The sequence below is a fragment of the Talaromyces marneffei genome, chromosome 5 (genome assembly GCF_009556855.1).
Source record: "Talaromyces marneffei chromosome 5, complete sequence".
Taxonomy (NCBI): Eukaryota; Fungi; Ascomycota; class Eurotiomycetes; order Eurotiales; family Trichocomaceae; genus Talaromyces; species Talaromyces marneffei.
In genome coordinates, this window is record NC_072352.1 from 2,623,305 (window position 1) to 2,644,836 (window position 21,532).

Sequence of the window (21,532 nt, forward strand, 5' to 3'; positions counted from 1 at the left end):
CAAAGCTTCCGTCACACATGAGGCATCAGTATATCAACAAATCTTCCCATGAAGCTCAAATCAAACAATAAACAAACAAACATAAATCGCTCAACAGATAACTACAGCACTAATAAACGACACCCAAATCAAGGCTCAAAAAGGTAAACTCCCCTCCTCACGACTCCAGAAATCAGAAAACCAATATCCGCAATCGTCCAGCTTGCATATCTTTTAAGATCGTGTCGTATTCTTCCGTCTTGTGCATCACTACACATATACTTCCAACTGGTGAATTCCATCACAGGCCTGCAAAACGAGCCCATCCTGCAGCGCGAGTGGTGTTTTGCTTCTTTTCCGGTGTTCTCGGAACTTCGGGGGTTTCTGTCACTTCGGCAATTCCACCACGTCCTTCTTCAGCGATTTTACCACTGACGTCGCGTCTGCGACCGACTCCTAGCGTGGAGATGTATTCGCTGTACTGTTCTGAGTCCATACCAGTATGGTATGCGCTGCCCAAGTCGATGCCTGAGTTACTGACGACTCGTCCCTTTCGGTCGGCTTCTTTTTCAGTTACTGTGTTTTGAGTCGTTCGTCGTTTTGGAGTTCTCAGTCTGGCTGGCTGGCTTGCCTCATTCTCATTATCACTCTCATTGTCGCTAGCTTCGTCTTCCTTGACCGATGCATAAGTGGTTTTGTTTGATTTGCTTCCCCACAGCCTCAGACTGCCAAAAGTCCTCAACTTGGCTGGCTTGGATGCTGGCAATTCGGTGTCATCCGCAACGACAGCGTCAGCAATATTGGTGTTGTTTCTAACAGCGGAGACATCTGGGATCTCGCCCAAAACAGCGCGGCGAAGACTTGAAGGCCTACTTCCAGCATTTGTGTTCTCTGCATCTTCCTTAGGCTGAGGAGTTGGAGGATTCATTCTTAGAGGATCAAGGGCTCTGTTGAGGTACTCCGTTATATCTTCCTCGAGGCTGTCTTTGTTGATGTCAAAGTGTACATCATTGTCATAGCCGTCATTTGTCTCCAAGGCAGCATATTGACCTCGAGCTTCATTGTGTGGTATACCGCTTTCAACACGACCGAATTTTGGCACAGGAGCCAACCAGTCGTTAGCACCATTGGACATAGGGAACGGTGTGCCGTTTTTGGATCTGCTGGGTGGCTTGGATTCACGGATGATGACATCCTCATCTTCTGGCGATTCGTAGCTTACCCAGTTGGCTGATGCTTCCGATGGCACTGGACTGCTCCAGCGAAGGTTACTGGGCGTGAGACCACTGGATGTCGGGCGAAGTACAGGTGCGTCTTCGAGTATCGATCTAGGCCGAGACGGGCTCTTTTGAGGAGTTTGAACTGCTGCGCGAGACGGTGATGCTGGTTGATTTTCTCCATTGTAGACACGGGCTGATTGTTGGTTGGAGTGAAGAGAAGTACGTGAAGCTCGTTTAGGGTCTGCCAACGAAGTGGATGATTGCTGTCTGGTGTGCATGAAAGGAATCGGCTGTGGTACCTCATTTATAACATCATCAAGATGTGACATGACACTAAAATACGCCGAGTCCACTGTACTTGTGCTCATATGCTTTTTCTCCGAGAGTTCCGACCTTGACAGCTTGCTTCGCCGTGTAGATGGGCGTGCAGTCAAATTGTCCTCTAAAGGGTTCATGTCAGGTGGCAGCTTCGTGATCTGCCTGAAAACGATTGCTAGGTAAATGGAAATCATCAGTGATACAAGATGCAAGCCTCCAACGCCAGCACTTGCGTAGAAAAGTGATTCCACAATGTAGTGTTCAAGCTTTTCATCATCGAAAACAGTTCCCCAGTTGTAGTAACCATCATGAAACTCTTTATGTGCGACGAAGCTAATAAAAGCGTAAAAAGGAACTAAACCCGCATCCATGATAGATGCGAATAGATGGTAACTCGTCGAAGAGCCTGGAGGCCGGCTAGCGGCAGAGCGAACAAGATGATAGATGGCATAGATATTATGAAGAATAGCAACGCTTGGCTGTTGTGCATATCGTTAGAACCATGCACTTAAAAAAAGTATAGGGATCAACATACTGCAACGCGAATTATCCATCCAAAAGAAACGTCCGTATGGTTAATACAAATTACACAAAACAAAATACCAATCGCTCCGAGCAGTGACAAGATCCGGAGCAAAAGCTGGAATCTTCTCGTGTGCGTCACCCGGGCCTTGGTGTGACGGCTCATAGGTTTTATGGGACTGTTTTGACGAGGTGTAGCCAACTATAACGGCGAGTCAGTCTCTCCTCTGTCATCATAGTTGTCCAAACGCCTAATGTTACGTACCGTGTCTGGATGGCGATTGAAGTTCACCAGCGGCCCTTCTTGAGGGGTGCTTTGCGGGCGCGGAGTCCAGCTTGCTTGAGTGACGGCTTTGGGATTGAATGGTTTCCCTCTGTGGTAGTCATTGAATGACCACTGCGAGACTGGATCGTAGAGGAATGGAGGGGATGATGATCCACCCATGATGGGCGATAATATACGAAGAATGCGCGTGCGAGAATCCGGGGTTAAGGAATGTAGCTAACTGATATGTGATGCTTATCTGATCAGCAAGTCAAGCATCAAACGAATGAAGGCTGCATTGATGCGGCTCTCAATAAAAGAGTGGATAGAATGTGGAAATTAGATCCATGCAAGCTGGTCTGCGGATAGAACTACAGAGTAGAAGAGTAGGAAGAGAGGAGAAGAGGGCAGTCATAGCAAGAGAGGGCGGGCGGGAGGCAGCCGGGTAGGGCTGCTGATCATTGTTTGCTTCGGCGTTGTTGGCCCGACAACCACGATAAGATAAGCGATAGTCGATAAGCCGATTACCACACGTGCCCTTCCGGTCACGGCATGTCTCACTGCCTCACTCAAAATTGCACCTCGACCCTCCGGACAATCACTTACAGTCCGGTTCTATATCTATGAATTCAACGCTTAGGTCCTCTCTGTGCACACGATGCGCACGGCGGGTCTTGCAGATCCCTCGAATTCGATCTCGATACAGCACATCGACCACCCTTCATGGTCGTCCGTTTCGAGTTGCCGTCATCGGGTCCGGCCCGGCAGGTTTCTATGCTGCATATCGACTTCTTTCCAAATCGGATGATGCTGTAGTTGATATGTACGAGCAATTGCCCGTGCCATTCGGCCTGGTGCGGTATGGTGTCGCCCCGGACCATCCGGAAGTCAAGGTACTTCGTTGAAACCCCACCCCACTGTATCAAAGACTGATATCTTTCTCGCGGTGATAGAATTGTGAAGAAAAGTTCACTGAAGTGGCAACCTCCCCTCGATTCAATTTTATTGGAAATGTCGCCGTGGGCTCTCAGTTACCGTTCTCCACACTGAAACCACATTACGACGCCATTCTGTTCGCCTACGGTGCGGCCAAGGATCGCGAATTGGGTATCCCGGGCGAGGACGCTAGAAAGAATGTTCTTTCGGCAAGGGCGTTTGTGGGATGGTACAATGGACTTCCAGAATACCGTGACCTGGCTCCAGATCTGGCTGCCGGTGAACACGCCGTGGTTGTTGGTCAGGGAAATGTCGCTCTAGATGTGGCGAGGATACTCTTGTCGGATGTGGATTCTTTGCGCAAAACAGACATTTCGGAGCATGCATTAGAGGAGCTCTCGAGAAGTAAGATCAAGCGAGTGCGGGTTGTTGGAAGGCGCGGGCCTATGCAGGTGAGGCAACTGCCGCTAAAAATATATCCATTGATCGTGTACTGATGATGGATACAAGGCTGCGTTCACTATCAAGGAGATAAGGGAACTCTTACAGCTTCCCTCTGTTGCATTTGACACTATACCAAAGGACCTTCTCCCACCGGAAGATGTTGTTTCGTCTCTTCCTCGAGCACAGAAAAGATTGATCCAGCTCCTAGCCAAGGGATCCGCTACAGATCCTACTACTGCTAGCAAAAGCTGGTCACTCGACTTTCTTCTTTCTCCTCATTCTTTACATTGGTCACCAATGTTCCCCTACCGGTTGTCTCATGTCAAATTTACTCGAAATGAATTTGCGTCTCCCGACCCATTCGCATCAGATGCCAAGGTCAAACAACATTTTCTGACGAGCGGTAAGCCGGCGCAAGTCAATATTCCAGGCAATATATTCTTCCGCAGTATAGGTTACAAGTCTTTGCCGTTACCCGGCTTCGAGGAATTAGGAATTGAGTTTGATGGACGACGCGGTATCATTCCCAATGACGGATTTGGTCGAGTGACGAGTACCAACCGTGCGGCAGAAGATACTACGACACCCCTAGATCATACACACATCTCTCATTTGCCCGGACTTTACTGTGCAGGCTGGGTCAAACGTGGGCCGACTGGAGTGATTGCTTCTACGATGATGGATGCTTTCGGCACAGCGGACTCTATTGCTGCGGACTGGGAAGCATTTAAATCAAGCAGTGAAGCCAAAATATCATTCTTGAACTCAACCTCTGGCGGAAGCACTGGTCTAGGCTGGGAAGGCGTGCGAGCTGAGGCCATGCAGAGAGGATTGTTGCCTACTTCGTGGGACGACTGGCAGCGTATCGACTCTGTCGAAAAGGATAGAGGAAAAGCCAAGGGTAAACCTCGGCAGAAGTTTGGCCATGTGGAGGAGATGCTGAACATTGTACGATAAATCTCTACGTTGAATATAGACCCCGCGTCTTTGTATTTTGATATAGATGCTAGTTGATGACATAGATAGATACCCACCTCTTCGCTTAAAATGTGTCATTCTTATCTGATATCCACAGTAATAATATCAGATCGCTTATAGTTTGCGTCTAATGTTTATCAGATTCCAAATACGGAGTACTCTAGTAGTACTCCGTATGGAGTACGACATGTCTCCAGTCAAGAGTGGACTGTGCTGTTGACTCCCAAGGTTGTAGAGATCTATCCGAGGAGTGGAACAGTGAGCCGCCGAGCTGTGGGAAACACGGAACTGAGGATACTCTCGGCGATCCTGAAACCCTAACCTAGGTCAAGGTCTTGCTTGATCCACCCGAGCACTCGTAAGTAAGGATCCATACGGAGTACTCTGTACCCCAAGAAAAAACCGCACCACAGTAGACTCAAGACTATGTACAAAAGCAGGTCCTTCGGCATCGGATTTCCCGAAACCCATTGATTCAGCTCAAGAAAACAACCAAAACAACAATGCCCATATGCAGTCTAGACTCTGGCGCGCGAGCATAGAAATTACAAAAATTTCATCTAACTTACCCCTGGCGCTAATGTCGCTCGTCCAAAATCCAAAATCCCATCACAATTTTCGTGATCACCGATCAGCCAAAATATCAGGGGAACCCGGGAGACACAACAAAGAAAACGAAGTCGCCAAGCAGGACGCATAGCGCACTAAGCATGAAAAGGGCTAAAATCTCAAGTCAAAAAAGTTCTGTCAACCTTAGCCTTGCCTTAGCGCAAGCGCTAAATGTTGAATAGGGCAATAAGCTGATAGTCTAGTAAGTGTACTGAGCTACTCCGTTCGCCGTACGGAGTCCACAGAGCATGAGCTCCATAGAACCCACGTATTAGCTTAAGACTTAAGTTACCTTCTGTAAAGTGGGATGAAGAAAGTGTTGGCACTCCAAATAATATCCGTGATATCCGTACAAGCGCCAATACATTTTTCGTGTGTAGTGTGTACTACTGGAGGTGCCTCGTACCGAGCTGCGACTAGCCTGCTAGTAAGTAATTACGAGTACCTAGGGAGGAAATGTAATTAATCAGGCAATCCTTTCCGTGTTTACTCCGTCTTATAGCCAGGGTTTTGGTCGATCTTTTTGATTTTCTTTTTTGTACAGTATTTTGGGGGTGATATAGGGTTACTACTAGTTGAAAGGGTCCAGAGCATCCACTGGCTGTGCGGACTCTACGAAATACAGACCACGGATTTTGAAGTAAACGGGCGTACCGAGGTCGCCCTGTTAGTAGACTCTATCAGATTAATTGTTTCAGTTGTCTTTGTTGGAAAAGTGCTACGTAAATTAATGTCACTATTTCAATCTGGGCGTCTTATGCGACTGCGTAATTTACTGACGACTCGAGTCACTCGATTGCAACTTGAGGCTGGTCCACTAGCATCTGGTGGCGCGTATGGAGATGTTTCAGTCCATACACTAGTTTGTTACCAACTTACCATACTGCTGGTTCCAATAGTTAGACCAAGCCTTATATTATTAAGATCTTCTTGGACAGTGGGTAACTAGGGGTTTCCCACAGACTCCACGGTTTGTACGGACTAGCCATACGTTACGCGACTACCTGCTCTGTAGTCTGTAGTCTGTAATATGAACGGATATTACTACATGCACAATTGAGAATGCATTGATTAAAATGTCGAATGTAAGATATCACGTCCGAGTAAATTAAAGTATATCATCTGCTGCTCTCATTGGCCTCCATAGACAGATTCAGGTCCCGGCTCGTCGGGCGGAATCTTCCGTCCGTATCGTTCCCGTGTTCCTGCCGATGCTCCACGTTCTATAATACACAAATACATCCGGATACACCAACCAACAAATAAAAATACAAAATTACATCCAAGGCCCAGTCCAGACTGGAAGACTCATCGTCAAACCCCATAGTTAGTTAACTTACACCACCTGAGCTGACTGAACCGAAGGAACTAAGGAACTAAAGGAGGAGCAGAGTCAACCGATTGGTCCAATTGGGTGACGCGATGATGCGCTACGGAAATGCGTGTTCGTCTCCAGTTCGCCTGAAACTTTCTCCTTGTTGTACTTGTAGTACTCTTGTAGACATTGGATCAAACAATTGACCTGTATACCTCAATTCAAGTCGCTCCTTATATTATACCTTTGGTTAACTTGTTATCACTACTGCTACCTGTCGCGAATCAAAGTTTCCCTCTCTGACATCACTGATATCAATCAAAACTCTCTTAAGCGCCGGAGAGACGAACTCAATTCAAGATTTTGTTGAAATTGCCAATTTGCGACTCTGACAACCAATAGTTCAATTCTACCTTCGTTCCATTCGTTAACTGAACTGAATTTGAAAACGACTTATAGCTTTGCGGCTTGAATCCGTCTTCAGGATAGCTCTGCGATCAATGTGATTGATATGACAGCCTTGCAATAGCGCTACAACAATCGACAGAAAACAGGTCATGCCTTTCGTTGCACATTCTCATTTCCTTAATATATCCGGCCAATGTTCATCTGCGGGCAGGTAGCATAGGCGCCATGGATCAGAGTTCACTTCCTCCTCCACCCCCGCCGCCCAAGTCGGCCATACCTCGTCGTGGGCCTCCTCTCACGGCCATTCGAACAGACCTTGCGCAGCAGCAGCCACCGCCGCCGCTGCAACAGCAACAACACCAGCAACCGCAACAGCGCACCCGTCCAGTTCTACAGAAACCCCGCCCTCAACGCCTCCGACCTACTGAAGTCATCGCAAACCAACCGCCAAGCGTCCCACTACAATCCGAGCCGACGAAAAGGGTAGCTTCTAAAACCAGTCTACGGGGCCTATTTGCGCGAAACAAAGCTCTGCGCGAGGAAAGAAAGACAGAAATTACTCTACCAGCGGTTGGTGAGAGGCGCGGTTCGGCGACTCCGTCAACCACAGCGCCGGATACCCCGCGGTCTATTGCGCATACATTTGCTTCCGGATCGACATTGCATGGATCGCCGCAAGTGGCTACGCCGACAGAATCGACATTCAATTCGGATAGACCGAGAAGGAGTACACAAGTGAAACCGGAACCGAATTCAAAGGTCGCTTCGTCGTGGACACCTCCGCCGCTGTTTCAGGCGTACCCGCAGGCGTCAAAGCATGCACGGCTTGCGGTTCCTAATATTTCTCCAGATACAATTCTGCGCACACAGGCAACGCAGGCTGTAAATTCTCGCAATGCTTCTCAACCAGATGAGGGAGAAGGCGGAGACGCCGACGTTGCAAAGAATGGCAAGAAAGGCGCAAAAGACAAGAAACCCGTCAAGCGCGGTCGAGCAAATACACTCGACCAGGTTGTACTTCTCAAAAAGATATTCGTGCTGGTAACGGCGGGCTACCTCCTACAATACTCTGGAGAGGGCAGTTATAACCGACTCCCAGAAAAGATTATGCGCCTTGGCCCAGCTTCAGCCGCCTTTGCCAGTGACTCTATTCCGGGGAAACATCATGTCGTGCAAATATCACAAAAGTCTATAGATGATGGCACGGCTCCTGCAGCTTCTGGACGCACATTCCTATCAAGATTTGGTTTGCATACTTCCGAGTCACGTCGGTCCGTACGGACATTTTTAGTCATTATGTCTAGCGCTCAGGAGATGAATAGCTGGCTCATTGCATTTAGAAAGATGATTGAGTCCTTGGGTGGGAAGAAATATGTCCCAGAACCGGCGCTAGGCGATGACAGCGAAGTTCAAGAAGTCCCTAGTAATACCTTCCTTGCCCACCGTGGTTCAAGACTCCTGGCTAGTCGCAAGCCCAGTTTGAGAGAGCCTAATCCGCCCTCCCCATTATCGGACACATTTCCACTTCCACCCTCGGCAGCTTCTACTCATAGGAGGAGTTTATATCAAGAGGAAGAACAAGAGCAGCAACCGCGGCAACAACCGAGAATACCCAGTCCAGTGAAGACGTCAAATCGCCTTTCAATCCCAGGACCACTAGATATTGTGACAATCCCCACAGCGAATACATTTGGGGAATCTGATATAATCTTCGAAAATCCGCGAGATGTTCCTCAACCAACACAATCAAGCAAAGTCACCCCCAATTCTCCCCCGCCTATACCACCCCTTGCGGTCGAGACGCCCGCTCAATCTCCTTCAGTGACTCCACGGCTGCGAAAACCTTCAACGTCCACCAGCAATAATACAAATCGGCGCTCATTTATTTCGTATACCGCAACCCAACTAGAACGCCAAGGAGAGATTGCCAGAGCTAGTCGTCCTTTGTCGTTTGTCGGCGATGGCCCTAGTAGCACTGCTACTCAGAAAGGTCCATCTCCTCCCCCACAAAATAGAAGCGTTCCGGGCCCCAATGTACGACTTTCTTTACTGCGTGGTGACAGTTCACGGTCAATATTGTCTGATGATGGCGCATCACGAAAGGCGCCTACGATAGAGCCTGCATCAAAAGTCCCTAACAGAACTGCGCAAGAAGCCCCAACATCAAGCGTTGGAATAAAACCCGACTCAATTCTCAACACACAAAAGCGACAATCATTGATGTTGTCAAGCCAAAGCGCGAACCCAACTAGTAGTTCGGCTATTGCAACTGCCAGGACGATCCCTACCATCCCACCTCGTAAATATTCATTGACGAGAACGGAAAGTTCTGAATGGGTCACGCCTGCATCTGGCACCCCAAGACACTACCAAAAAACTAAGTTGCCAGACATGAACCATACGCCTCGCTTGCCACAACAAAGACTTGCCCAGCTGACTCAATCTCGGCTTCCATCCGTCACTGAAAAGGGACGGCCTCTGACTCGGCTGCCAAAGATGAACAGTGATTCTTCGGAGTCCACAATACCTACAACTACACCGCCACCAAGCAATCTTGCTCGGTTCGCCTTGGGCAAGGATAGAGCAAGCAGAGCACCTGCTTCTACATCCAAAACAGGAGACCCTCAGAATCGAAGTGCATCCGTAGTAAGCCATCAACAACCACCACGTCAGACGACAACCACGTCCGTCTCTGAAGACCAACCAGGACCACAGAGTCGAACCACCACTCCAGCTTCCTCGCCACAAACGCCCCAAACGCCTAGAGAAGAGTCCAGTCGACGCAACTCGCTCATCACCTCCCAACCACAATCCCAACAAACATCCCCTCGCGCACGCCGCAACCCCAATCTATCCCTCCTACCGCCCGCTCCTCCACCAAACGTTCCCCTCCCTGATGCACCACCGCCAAACATAGCCTTCCGACATATTTCCCTTTGGCAAAAACGACATCTCCAGCAACCTTCACAGCCTCCGCAATCACAATTACCACAACCACCTCCTCTCCCACCGCCGCCGCCGCAACAAACGCAACAACAAACACATCTACCGCGACCATCCATATCATCCTCATCCCTGGCATCAGCAGCATCCTCACCCGCTCCTCCTGAGGCCTCGGCAAATCAACAACACGCCCGCCGCCGAAGCTCTGAATTGCGCAGCTTACATCTCCAAATGGCAAACATGCTAAACGACAGCATCATGCACAGAAAACAATCCGACGTCTCTCTCTCAGGAACTACTACCACTACTACCACCACCACGGCTACTACCACGGCAGACGCAACGCCAACATCCGAATTTCCGCCGCCATTGGGTCTGAATCTAAACTTCAATCCGCCGCAAAAGCTGAACGAGCAGTCGCAATAGCCCAGTAATATATCCTTCATTGGTTAAGGGGGAGTCATCATCACCGATACAGACGGGCACTGATTTCGTTTGTTTATTTCTCTTCTTGTTGAAATTTGTATCTGTATATTTATTTTGGATGTTTGGGTTTTGGAATGTATTATATACCATGCATGGTTCAAATCTTGGGCCGTGGAATTGTTGATGACGATTCCCCCTTTTGTGTATAGACAGTTATATAATGTTAAATTGCGTATGAACAATACTCTTTAAGAACTGCATGCAGCAGTTGTACGACTTTATGATAAGGGGTGCTATCTTCGTTGCGAAACCTGAAGTCAACTGGTGTTGAGCCCTAACTCTTCCTAGATAGGCAACTCCATGCCGTAATAGGTAATGGAACTCCAAACGCACCCATTCCTCACACGGATGCCTTGTTAGATTCTGCATACCCCACCAGAAAATATACAACATACTTACGGATATATTATATACATCGTAATACAATTGGACATCAGAAGCCATCTTGGCCCTTTATCTTCTAGTCTCAGCTGCTCTGGTAAAACCCGCGCCACATGCTTTCGTAATATATCCATGCCCAGCTCTGCGTTCAGTGCCAGAAAAAGTTTTAATAGAGATGTAAAAGTTTTCGAGTCACATTTGGGCTCACATTACTTTGAAGCTACACCTATATACATCTTTCATATGTACTTTAAACAAGTATACCCAAGAACCCTTCTAATAAGTCTAACTTTGGCACTTGCTCAACAGTGAACTCGCTCAAGTAAAGCAACTAGCCCAGTTACCATTCGACCTCGCAAAACTCAACCCATTCACAAAATCATCCAAGGTACAACGACCCAACTTATCATGCTCACACCCATACAACGGAATAACCTGATCATTCACCAACGCCCTGACAAGCGGCTTCTTCTCACCCTTACACGTCATCAACTCAACATACATCCTCGCCGCAAAGGGGACAGTCCACGCCGCAGAGAACCGATTCGTCTGCTTAGTTGATTCAACTTTCGTTTCGGACAAAGGGCTCGTCCCATTGAACAACCCCATAGCCGCAAAGATAGGTTCCATGCCATCATCATGCGAGAAATCAGCATACAAAGTCGCATGGAGCGGGAACGTCACCGGCGAAGAATCAAGGGTCTGATTTGTGCTTGTTCCATCCTTGACCGGTGTACCAGTCAACCTTGCAATCAACTCATTCGTGAAACCGATCCCTTGTGCAGGACCAAGAGGGTTTCCGGCACTGTAGCCGTAGTATTTCCCCAGAGATTGGTAGTAGTTGTATTCCTCCCATTCGGATTTGGTGAACAGATCACAAAAGGGGGATAGTTCGCTGGCGTCGCTTGTCCGGGCCACGGTGTCGAAAGCACACATGTCCATTAGATAGATAATATTGGTGGTTGTGAGTGTGACCCCGTGCAGATGCGCTTGCACGCGTTTCAAAATCTTGGGGACGAAGGTAGCCGCGAATCCAGCTTGGATGTCATCCGCGAGATCGCTGTTCTCGAAGTTTGTGCAGAGACCGTGGTCCAGAGTATTATTGAATGTATCGCTCTCTGTGAGCACGACATTGATCACAGGTGCAGCCTGACTCTTGTCGGCGAATCGGTCAGCGTTCTTGGTAACCTGAAAGCCCGAATTGAACGCCTCGCCGGAAGCAATGACACGATCCGAGCCTGATACACGCACAAACGGGACAGTGTCGCGCGCAAGACTCTCGTAGCGGTCATAGAACTTGATACCAGCTTGATACAATTCATTTGTACCAAAGGGTGTCAAAGTAGCCGCGGGCCAGGAGTAGTTGTACGTCTTCAAGAACGCATATTTACCCTCCAATTTGGTGGCGTTTGTTTGAATGGCTTCGATGAGTTTCTTGTAAGCCGTGTTCTTCTTGGCGGTTGGGTAACGAGCGCCATGCCGGGTCAGAGACTGCACAAAAGTGACGTCGCAGCCAGATGGGATGTCGGGAGAAATGGTGGACTCTGATGCCAGGCTGAAGTAGGGCGAGTACATGCCCCAGTTGTAAGAGATGTCGGTGAAACAGGTATAGCCATCTTCGATGCTGTCGCAGGAAGATTGGCTGACGGGGGAGCCGGAGACTCTGCTTATATTATTATTAATACAAAGTCTCAGGAGCAGGGATTAGTGAGATACATACCCTACCGCCGCCGCGACGACAGTAGAGAGAAGGATACGGGATAGGACGGCCATTTGGAAAGCTTTCTGGGTGGTACTACAAATTATCCTTACTTTTTCACTCACCACGGAGAGAAATATTGACTCTACTACAGAGTATATATACTACTTATATCCACTACTGCTCGTAGATATAGGTACGAGAAAGCAACAACAACGCGTAGGCTGTATCCACCGAATTTTCTCTCATTTAATCCTTAGGTCTCTTAGCTACCTTCTTAGTGCCCACGTGCCCCAAACACGATGCTTCTGAAGCTTCATTCTAGCCCTAACGGCACAACTCCCTGTAGAAAAGTGGCCCCCTGTGAAATAAGCATTAATCTAGAGATTAGATTGAGTTGCGGTTGCATCATTCCTCATTGGATGAGATTCTGCTAGTGACGCGTTTATCAATCTAAGGAAACGCTAAAGTCGACCTTCACGGGACCGTTACTGGGATAGAGACGCTCTACGTAGTATGTTGGATAATACTACTGTAGTACGCACTGTGCATGCCAACGGAACGAAAGCAGGATTATTCGGATGTCGAAATTTGGAAGGAATACGCAAGATTTCAGAGCCATTGCCTAAGTCTGTAGTCAAGTGACTAAAGTCTCAACAAAACAAAACCTCTGTGGAGACCGGTTTTTTATCTCCCCTATCTCCCCCGAATCTCCTTCATATCAAAGGATCAATAAGCTTCTAACTCACAGACCTACGGTAGAGACCCTGGCCTGAGTTGCTGCATGCGTTAATACGCAAGTACTCTGTATACCAGAAACGAACGCAGCTACCACCGAACATCTGTATTTGCATGATATATTGCAACCTAAAATAAGCAAACGCCCCATCATACTCTGCCGCTTATACAGAAGAAAACTATTTGAGAGATGAAATAGGAAATGCACATGACACAGCAAGCACCCCGTTCGAAATGAAGCATATTTCATGCTTTTGGAAAGCGATATGCACTTTGCGCGAGAAGAAATACATTATGAAAAATCTCAAGTCTGAATGATTTATTCCTCTTCAGCGTCCTCAACACTCGCTGCGAGGGTGCGCTTGGATGAATCATTGGTCGTCGCGGGAGCAGCAGCGGGAGTAACAGTAGTCTCGGCCTTCTCAGATGCGGCTGGAGCATCAGCTGGCGCAGAAGACTTTGCTTTCTTGGCCGATTTGACTTTCTTCTTCTTCTTCTATACGAGAAAAGACTCTTAGTCAGTAATTGGGCAGAAATCATGTTGATAAATGGAAAGACAAACCTCTTGCCAGCCCCAAACAGGCTTGAAACTGTCAAAGAACCCAACATCCTCGAACAAATTCGGGAAAAGCCAAAGACCGGGAGGCACCGCAAACACGGTAACACAGAATAGAATAAGTCGGAATATTGACATGGCAAAGAATGCACCCAATAGTCCCATCATACCGACACTAAGATACCAAACACCCTGACGCAACACAATAGGCCATAGCGGGAATAACACCACGGCAAAGATGGCGAGAACCACACCGACGGCCATCGCTTTCTGTTTCCATTGCGAACCTTCATATAGGAAGACGTAATGCATCATGGGATCTGTCTCTTGGTGTTGCTCGATCTTGACGGTCCATAGTCCCTTTACTCGCTTGGTCTTGCCGTGGTTGTGGCCTGCGTGTGGATCTTGTTTGGTGACTCGTAGTGCTAGTAGTGATAGAGGAAGGAGTTTGAAGACGTTTTCTGCGGATGCGCGGTCTGTTACGGGAGGGAGAAGGCCTTTGCTCTTGGCTGCGGCTTTTGCGTATGCGGGAGATTCGATGGCTCGAATGGCGCGTTTAACTAGACGGTCCTTGCGTCAGTTTTGGACTCGGAATGAGCTGTATGACAATTGATGTACCTTTGAACATGTCCTTTCGTTGACCATCCAAGATACATGTACGGGTCTTCAAATCCTGCGACCGCAACCATTTCGCCAATGCGATGGCTTTTGGGTCTGGAGGATTGTTGGGGTTGACATTGACCTGTGTCTGAACCTGTTGTTGTCCAGGTGCTTGAGGTGGCTGTCCAGGTGCTCCCTGTGGTTGTTGTGGCTGTCCCGGCTGTCCTTGTGCTTGCGCGGCCTGTTGAGCCGCGGCACGCTGTTGTAGAGCCCGCATCCTCAATCCCTGGACGTATTGTTCTGGAGTCAACCCATGCTTAGCTGCTTCGGCGGCGACCTGCTCCCGCTGCATTTTGACGAAAGCCTCCGGTGTCATTCCTCTTTTGGCGGCTTCAGCGGCGACTTGTTGTTGCATGTGTTGTTGAAACGCCGCCATCTGCTGCGGCGACATCCCGGGCGGAGCGGACATTTTGATTACTGAGCTGTCGCAGTCGGCCGTAAGAAGTTAAAGATCGTGGTAACCGATTGAGTTATCTGTCAGCAATTTCTTAAAATTTAAAGAGTGTCTGGTGAGTTGGAGTAGAGATGTGACCAGGAGTCGAAGATGCCACAATTATTTAGCCCGAAGAGGCCAGATTATCAGATGCATGTCTCAAAGGGGTAAAGCGCGGCAGTGATGACATAGATCCCGCCGTACTGCGTCTCGCTGATTGGCGCCTGTCGCGATATCCTTCATTAGTACATTCTACGGAGTACCCTGACCACCGCTCTTCCTGCCCGTCGCAATGGCATGGAAGAAGTCTTTCTGTTAGTCCCGGTATATCGTTATTATTGTTTCATTGCGCGGCCTCAGTGCCCGGCTTGTGAGATGATCTCACGCGACGAGCCTTGATCACCCTAGCTTCGCATTTATGCATATTCCGGCCAGGAACAAGCTCTCATGTCTGGCAGCTATACGTCGGACTCTTCTCTGCTCAACAGCACATTCTGGGTCAATTTGCTGGTATGATATACGCCCAGACTTACAACAACTAGAAAGCTGATTATAATGTCTACAGAGTCAACGAGATGTCTCGTCTCAAGTCCCAATCAACTACGTGACGCAGCCTTCAATCGCGCTTACCGCGGCATGCTTTGGTGACAACCAATATATCGGAGACGCCGGATCTCTATGTCTGTCGGGTCTCTTGACAATAGGCTATCGCCGGTTCATTATTGATGTCTACTGGTCCCATTCGAATCAAAATTGGCTACTCTGCCCTGTCGCAATTCCCTCCAATTCAACTACGGATGACTCACCACCGTACAAGCTAGGAAACTATACTTGCTCTGGCTTATTTGATTTAGCGACCATCACTCGTGTGTTGCGCAGCTACATTCGGTCTAGCAGCGCGGACATAGACTCTACGCTTCTGCATGTCATCTTCAATGTACATGCTGCAGCGGACTTCAACAACCCCGATCAGCCTGCTCCTGCTCTGTCGAATGCACAACTCCCATTTGCGTCTTACCTGCTAGGGGAAATCGCAAATAAAGCCCTTAAGGGATTCATATATACCCCGCCAGAACTGGCAAAAGACCGAAGCAATCTCAATGAATCGTGGTACCAAGGCACCAGTATTAGAACCACAGTGTTACAGGAGTACTTTACCACGAATATCAGTGCCGATAAAATTCTAATCACATCGGATGGATGGCCGTGCCAGGCTTATTTGGTCAACAAATTAGCAAAGCGATTGATACTTGGACGGGGCACCATCGACCCTCAGCTACAAGGGTACAACGTTTCTGGCGATGATGCATATATGTTCTCGGCGGACTATATTGCAAATGTTATTGATGTGTCCACTACATCCGACGGAAATGGATTACAGTCTGGATGTTTCTACAACCCCCAGAGCACGAATCTCAAAAACATCAACAACTCCTGGGCACTGGCAACTCTCGATGGAATCAGCCATAACACGTCATCATCTACTGCGCTTTTATTGCAAAACTACACAGGCTGTGGTATCTCACCCGTCATCAACGACACCTTGGGTGGCCAAACAGCAAATATCGAAGTTGACCCCTACCGTAACATGTCCATATCATCAATGTGGTCATGGGCGGTAGACGAGCCTCGAAACGTGAGTAGTCTGCCCGGATTCGAAGATCTCGGTCCCAACAACGATATACTCCGCTGCGCAATGCTGGATCCTACCTCGAACGGACGCTGGCGAGCTGGAAACTGCTCGAATGCATATCGAGCAGCATGCCGAGTAGACAGCGAGCCTTATTCATGGGTCCTTTCCGACAGAAAACAATCATTCTCCGACTCATCCAACATCTGCCCATCTGGTTCTTCATTCGACATACCCCGTACCGGTCTGGAAAACACATATCTCTATCATACAGCCTTATCAAGCCGTGACACTACTACACCGAACGAACCGATATGGATAAATCTGAATTCAATCGACGTTCAATACTGCTGGGTAATGGGTGGCGCAAACGCGACTTGTATTTATATACCCGACGCGGACAATGTCGGCAGAAGAACGATTCTCGTCCCGACCATCGCAGCGATTATCATATTGGCTATCACGGCTTCGACTATCTTTGTCAAGTGTAATTCTAATCGGAGAATTTCAAGGCGGAAGAGGGTTAATCAAGGTTGGGAGTATGAAGGTGTTCCTTCGTGATTGGCCATTGTATTAATTGCGATGCATTTCTAAGCTATGTAGACCGTTTGCGTCATTTTGTCTGTTGAATCGGAGTTAGTGGGTATGATTGTCATAGGGCAGGTCAAGAACTTACTCGTTAATCCATATCCTTGCAAGAATATGTGCATGTGTGGAGTTGATTTTCGTGTCAACACATAATAGCTCCTAAGGCTTCCAATTGCGTGTTCATCTCTCATAGACATCAATCCATAATCCAAATTCAGCCCGGGATATTCTTCTCCGTTGCCTGGGGCTCGTCACGAGCAGCTGCGCCACTAGCACCAGCACTGTTCCCAGTCGCAACAGCAGCCGTAGTAGTAGGTTCAACACTAGTAGCTGCTACAGCAGCAGCTGCTGAAGAAGAAGTAGACAACTCCGTAATCTGCCTCTCAAGCACCCTAATCCTTGCCCTCAACATGCGATTATCGCGATTGAGGCTATCAACCTGAGCCTGATAATACGCGCTATCGTCCAGACTGCCACGACGCGCAGCCATGGAAGATTCCTGCTGTCTCTCTCTATCTCTATCGACCAAATCGTTCAGATCGAAGACTGAATCTCCGGATGTAGTAGCAGAGAATTGAGGAGGGTAAGCGGGCGCAGTTTCAGAGCCGCGAGAGCCACGACGAGTTGAGAAGGGAGAGTGGGAGTGGGAATGCATTGTGGGCGAGCGCGAGATGCCTGGAGTCGGGAGGGGTGGGATGGTCGGGAACTGGAGATGAGATGAGCGCTCGGAGCTGGGTGTGAAGTTGTTGTTATCGTCGACGACCGCGGATGATGGCTGGCCTTGTTGTTGCTGGAGCTGGAGCTGTTGGAGTTGGAGTTGTTGTTGGCGGATCATTTGGAGGAGGCGGTTCTAAGAATTCTTGTCAGCTTTGTGTAATTTTGTACGCTGCCTTCGGGAGAAGGGAATACATACCACTTGCGCCTCTTGCTCCTGCTCCAATTCCTGATGCAACTCTCCTAGCGATGGTGCGCGCTGGTGATGCGGGTCCCCAGTTGCGATGATAGGACTACCGCCCAAACTCGATGGGCTGGCGGTACGAAAGTAGTTGCTGAACGATGGGGAGCGATGTTCATGGTGCTCCATACCAGCAATCCCAGCAATGCTAGCACCAACACCGGCGGTGGCAGATGGCGAGTCATTCAAGTTCAGGTGTGAGCGTCGACGACCCTCCGAGATCGAAGGTCTGGTGCTCTGTGGGGAGTTGCGATGTCCACCGCTGACGGTTGGGCGGTGGGACAGATCAGTAGATCCAGAGGGAGTTGGGTTCATGGTTGGTGTTGCTGTTGCTGGTTGTACTGGTGGTGCAACACTTGACGATCGTGAAGATGAGCTGTTATTGTTGTGAGCTTCAGTGCTGGGAGCTATGGATGGCCAGTTGCTGCGTGCATGGAGTGGGGAAGAAGTGGAAGACCTAGATGGGGGGAGGGAGTTGAGGTCTGGAGCCATTTGGAATTAGGCTGCAGTGAAGATTTTTATGTTTGAAGGATGCTATAGAGCATAGAAAAATGAAAGAATCAAAGGATACTAAATGTTGACTGTTTGTAACTTTTTTGACTAATTGACGGACGGATATGGATACTGGTCCTTAATGCGGGGTATCATGTGACTGCTCTAAGAAAGCAGCTGAATGCGGCTACTTAGCTACAAATGGCTCTAACCCTAAGGGTTCTTCCGACGCAACTAAATAAATTATGGACTGAACTAGTCAGGTGTCTCCAAGAGGAGGGACATCCTACTATATACTATAAGGTTGATACTATCTAACCCTTGACGCGAACGCGAACTCCTCTTATCAATGTACAGATGAAATCACAAGTACAATCTTGACACATATCAAAGACAGATAGCGGCTAGCTTAGGTAGTCATACCGGGCAGCGTGCTTCTTGGAGTCGAATCATTGTTCGAATACATACGGAGTAACTTATAGATCCTTGATATCTTATCTTACTCTTTATTAATCGAACATTCCAACTTAGAAGGGCAAAAAAGTCAGGCGCAATGTATATTTTGTATGTGAAAATGTTATATAATGTACCATTAGCTCAGCTGTATTTAGCTAGTGTGCCTAAGGTACCTGGGTATCCACATCGCGTTGATCATTCCGTTCATCCGGCGTACAATATGATTCGTCGAGGTATATTTTCATGTCTATAGTTATATTCTACCTATATGACGATGACAACAACAAAGGAAGTAGATGGCATGTCACAAAAAAGAACAATATATACAGTTTACAACTTGGCCGTCTCCTTCTCGGCCAACAAGTCAGGCATCAACAAATCGCGGACCTCAAGTGCGGCTTCATTGAGGTAGAAGCTCAGGCGCTCACAGCCGAGTCTCTTGGAGACAACGTTGAATTGGAGGCTAGATATTATTAATTAGCATGTTGATACGTATAGATAATAGAGAAGAGACTAACCTATCCTCGTTGATCATATAAGCAATGCCGAATCCGTCGTCGATGACTTGGCTCCATCCGTATCCATTGAAGTATTCGGAACTGAGCTGAGAGGTCGATAGATACCAGGAACTGCTGTATCCATAGGCAGGATCTTCAAAGATTTCAGGGAGCTTCTCCCCTTCCTGTACCAATTTCTTCAAGCCCAACAAGTGGCGGTCAACGCCCTTACCGTCACTGGCTTCCATGGTGTATTTGGTATGCTGTTTAAGAGCCTCACGGAAGAGTTTGACGACTTCCTCGCGGGGGACGTTGGGGTCTTGGTGGGCACGGCAGAAGGCAGTGCTGTCGTCGGACACGGTTCGGATGACTTCAGTTCGGCCTTCTTTGAACTTACGGGTCGATGCCGATTCGTAGGTGGGTCGGTTGATGCCATACATTTTGTAGTAGGCAAGTTGAATGAGCATCTGAACATACGCGTCGGGACTGCATTTGAACTTCTTGATCAATCCTTTACCATAAGCCTGGAATGCTTGCACGCGCAACTCATGAGCAGCAATGAGAGACTTGTGTTCTTGGTGCGCCTCGTTGATAGCCTGCTCAAGTTCAACGTTGAGCTCAAAGTTGATAGGGGCTGGCGGAGGGAGAGTGGATCGGACCGGGGTGTTGTCGTATTCAAGCTTGTTGCCGAAGATAAGGCTGTTGACGTAGTCATTCAGACGTTGGGTCGGCGTGCCATCCATCATACTATGTTCACCCATGAAACCGGCGGTACCGTTGTCATTGATGATGAATTGCAGCGGCTTGTCGTACCAACGGTTGCATCCGTCACCGTGCCAGTATTGATGTGCTCGCTCCTCAAGTGTCACAGGGGCAGCGTCGTCCAAACAGACCAAGAAAGCAGAAGACTCAATGTCCTTCAGTGCCTTGGCATTAGCGGGGCTAGCATCGAGCAATTTTGCTCTGGTTGCAGTCCAGTGATCACGGTTTGCTGCGGTCAAGACACCGACAGGGGTGACAGGGTGCTCGGCACGTTCATAGATCACCTCAAACTGCTTCTGCAATTCACCGCAAGTGAGTTTTTGGCCGTTGACGACATAGGGGACTTTGAAAAATTGGTTTTTGCGGACAACTGTAATGTGCTGGTTCTCCTCGGGGGAGTATTTTTGGGGGTAGTCGGCGGGGAGGGCGGGGATACGCGAACAGTTGAACATGTACTGGTACGAGCTCATCGCCATGGGAATTTTCCTCAAGTACTCTGGCTCCAAGGATCCGTCATCCACCTGGCGCTTGAATTCAAGGGCAGAAAGAGTGACGGTTGCCGCACGGGCAGCGGGGTTGCTGCGACGTTTACGGTCATCCTTGTAGGAGTAAAAGTAAGAAACGTAAGGGACGACAGGGTCTCTGTAGCCCAAGTAGGCACCAAAATTCCACCATTCAATAAGCCAGTTATTGATCTTGGGGTCCTCGCGACGAGCAATGAGTCTCTTTTGGAGTGTCTCTCCTTGGCCGCCGGGCCTGATGAATTCTTGCACGACTTTGGTTGTGCGCTCGTACTCGGGGGCCGATAACAGAGGGCGGACGGATTTCAAGTAGCGCCTTGCGGTTTCTTCAAGTGTTGGCACGGGGAGTTTAGGGAGGGAGTCTTCGAATCGAAGTGTTTTGCCTTTAGAGAGATCCTCGACATAGCCTGTTAAACGAAAGTCAGTCACATGCGGTAGCATAACTCGAGCGGTTTGACGTACCTTCCGGAACAGAAGACTGCTTTCGCCGTTGAGGAGCCATAGCTAATATCTACATGCAAATAATCAGCGCGGATTCATTGCCCAAAGACCAAGGGGACATACAGGAGAAGTCCTGTTAGATAGTCGTAGAGCGGGAGCGCGTCCGAAGGAGGGTGAGAGAAGACGACTTCGAGCCGAAGTCAGAAACATCCCCTCGACTGAATGAGAACACGGCGCGAAAGGGTATTAAACGAACAAAAGAATTTGCTGGAAGGAATGAAGCAAGTATAAATCACAAGC

At 48.6% G+C, this 21,532-nt stretch overlaps 8 protein-coding genes across 8 annotated transcripts; 3 read left to right on the forward strand and 5 right to left on the reverse strand.

Moving 5' to 3' along the window:
• Positions 1 to 280: 280 nt before the first annotated feature.
• EYB26_007271 (uncharacterized protein) lies at positions 281 to 2,484 on the reverse strand (the record flags this gene model as incomplete). The annotated part of the gene is made up of 3 exons (XM_054266543.1): positions 281 to 1,996; positions 2,053 to 2,241; positions 2,305 to 2,484. The coding sequence occupies 3 exons, from the start codon at positions 2,482 to 2,484 to the stop codon at positions 281 to 283; spliced, it is 2,085 nt and encodes a 694-aa protein (XP_054122518.1).
• Positions 2,485 to 2,927: 443 nt separating this feature from the next.
• Positions 2,928 to 4,641, forward strand: EYB26_007272 (uncharacterized protein; the record flags this gene model as incomplete). Its single annotated transcript, XM_054266544.1, has 3 exons — positions 2,928 to 3,197; positions 3,258 to 3,692; positions 3,751 to 4,641. The coding sequence occupies 3 exons, from the start codon at positions 2,928 to 2,930 to the stop codon at positions 4,639 to 4,641; spliced, it is 1,596 nt and encodes a 531-aa protein (XP_054122519.1).
• Positions 4,642 to 7,219: 2,578 nt separating this feature from the next.
• EYB26_007273 (uncharacterized protein) lies at positions 7,220 to 10,363 on the forward strand (the record flags this gene model as incomplete). The annotated part of the gene is made up of 1 exon (XM_054266545.1): positions 7,220 to 10,363. One exon carries the CDS (start codon positions 7,220 to 7,222, stop codon positions 10,361 to 10,363), a length of 3,144 nt encoding a protein of 1,047 aa, XP_054122520.1.
• Positions 10,364 to 11,122: 759 nt separating this feature from the next.
• Positions 11,123 to 12,577, reverse strand: EYB26_007274 (uncharacterized protein; the record flags this gene model as incomplete). Its single annotated transcript, XM_054266546.1, has 2 exons — positions 11,123 to 12,470; positions 12,525 to 12,577. The coding sequence occupies 2 exons, from the start codon at positions 12,575 to 12,577 to the stop codon at positions 11,123 to 11,125; spliced, it is 1,401 nt and encodes a 466-aa protein (XP_054122521.1).
• A 983-nt stretch (positions 12,578 to 13,560) lies between these two features.
• On the reverse strand, positions 13,561 to 14,866 carry EYB26_007275 (uncharacterized protein; the record flags this gene model as incomplete). Its single annotated transcript, XM_054266547.1, has 3 exons — positions 13,561 to 13,737; positions 13,804 to 14,357; positions 14,416 to 14,866. 3 exons carry the CDS (start codon positions 14,864 to 14,866, stop codon positions 13,561 to 13,563), a joined length of 1,182 nt encoding a protein of 393 aa, XP_054122522.1.
• A 471-nt stretch (positions 14,867 to 15,337) lies between these two features.
• Positions 15,338 to 17,081, forward strand: EYB26_007276 (uncharacterized protein; the record flags this gene model as incomplete). Its single annotated transcript, XM_054266548.1, has 2 exons — positions 15,338 to 15,400; positions 15,456 to 17,081. 2 exons carry the CDS (start codon positions 15,338 to 15,340, stop codon positions 17,079 to 17,081), a joined length of 1,689 nt encoding a protein of 562 aa, XP_054122523.1.
• Positions 17,082 to 17,322: 241 nt separating this feature from the next.
• On the reverse strand, positions 17,323 to 18,555 carry EYB26_007277 (uncharacterized protein; the record flags this gene model as incomplete). The annotated part of the gene is made up of 2 exons (XM_054266549.1): positions 17,323 to 17,958; positions 18,022 to 18,555. The coding sequence occupies 2 exons, from the start codon at positions 18,553 to 18,555 to the stop codon at positions 17,323 to 17,325; spliced, it is 1,170 nt and encodes a 389-aa protein (XP_054122524.1).
• A 786-nt stretch (positions 18,556 to 19,341) lies between these two features.
• Positions 19,342 to 21,442, reverse strand: EYB26_007278 (uncharacterized protein; the record flags this gene model as incomplete). Its single annotated transcript, XM_054266550.1, has 4 exons — positions 19,342 to 19,474; positions 19,530 to 21,198; positions 21,254 to 21,302; positions 21,356 to 21,442. The coding sequence occupies 4 exons, from the start codon at positions 21,440 to 21,442 to the stop codon at positions 19,342 to 19,344; spliced, it is 1,938 nt and encodes a 645-aa protein (XP_054122525.1).
• Between the last annotated feature and the right edge of the window lie 90 nt (positions 21,443 to 21,532).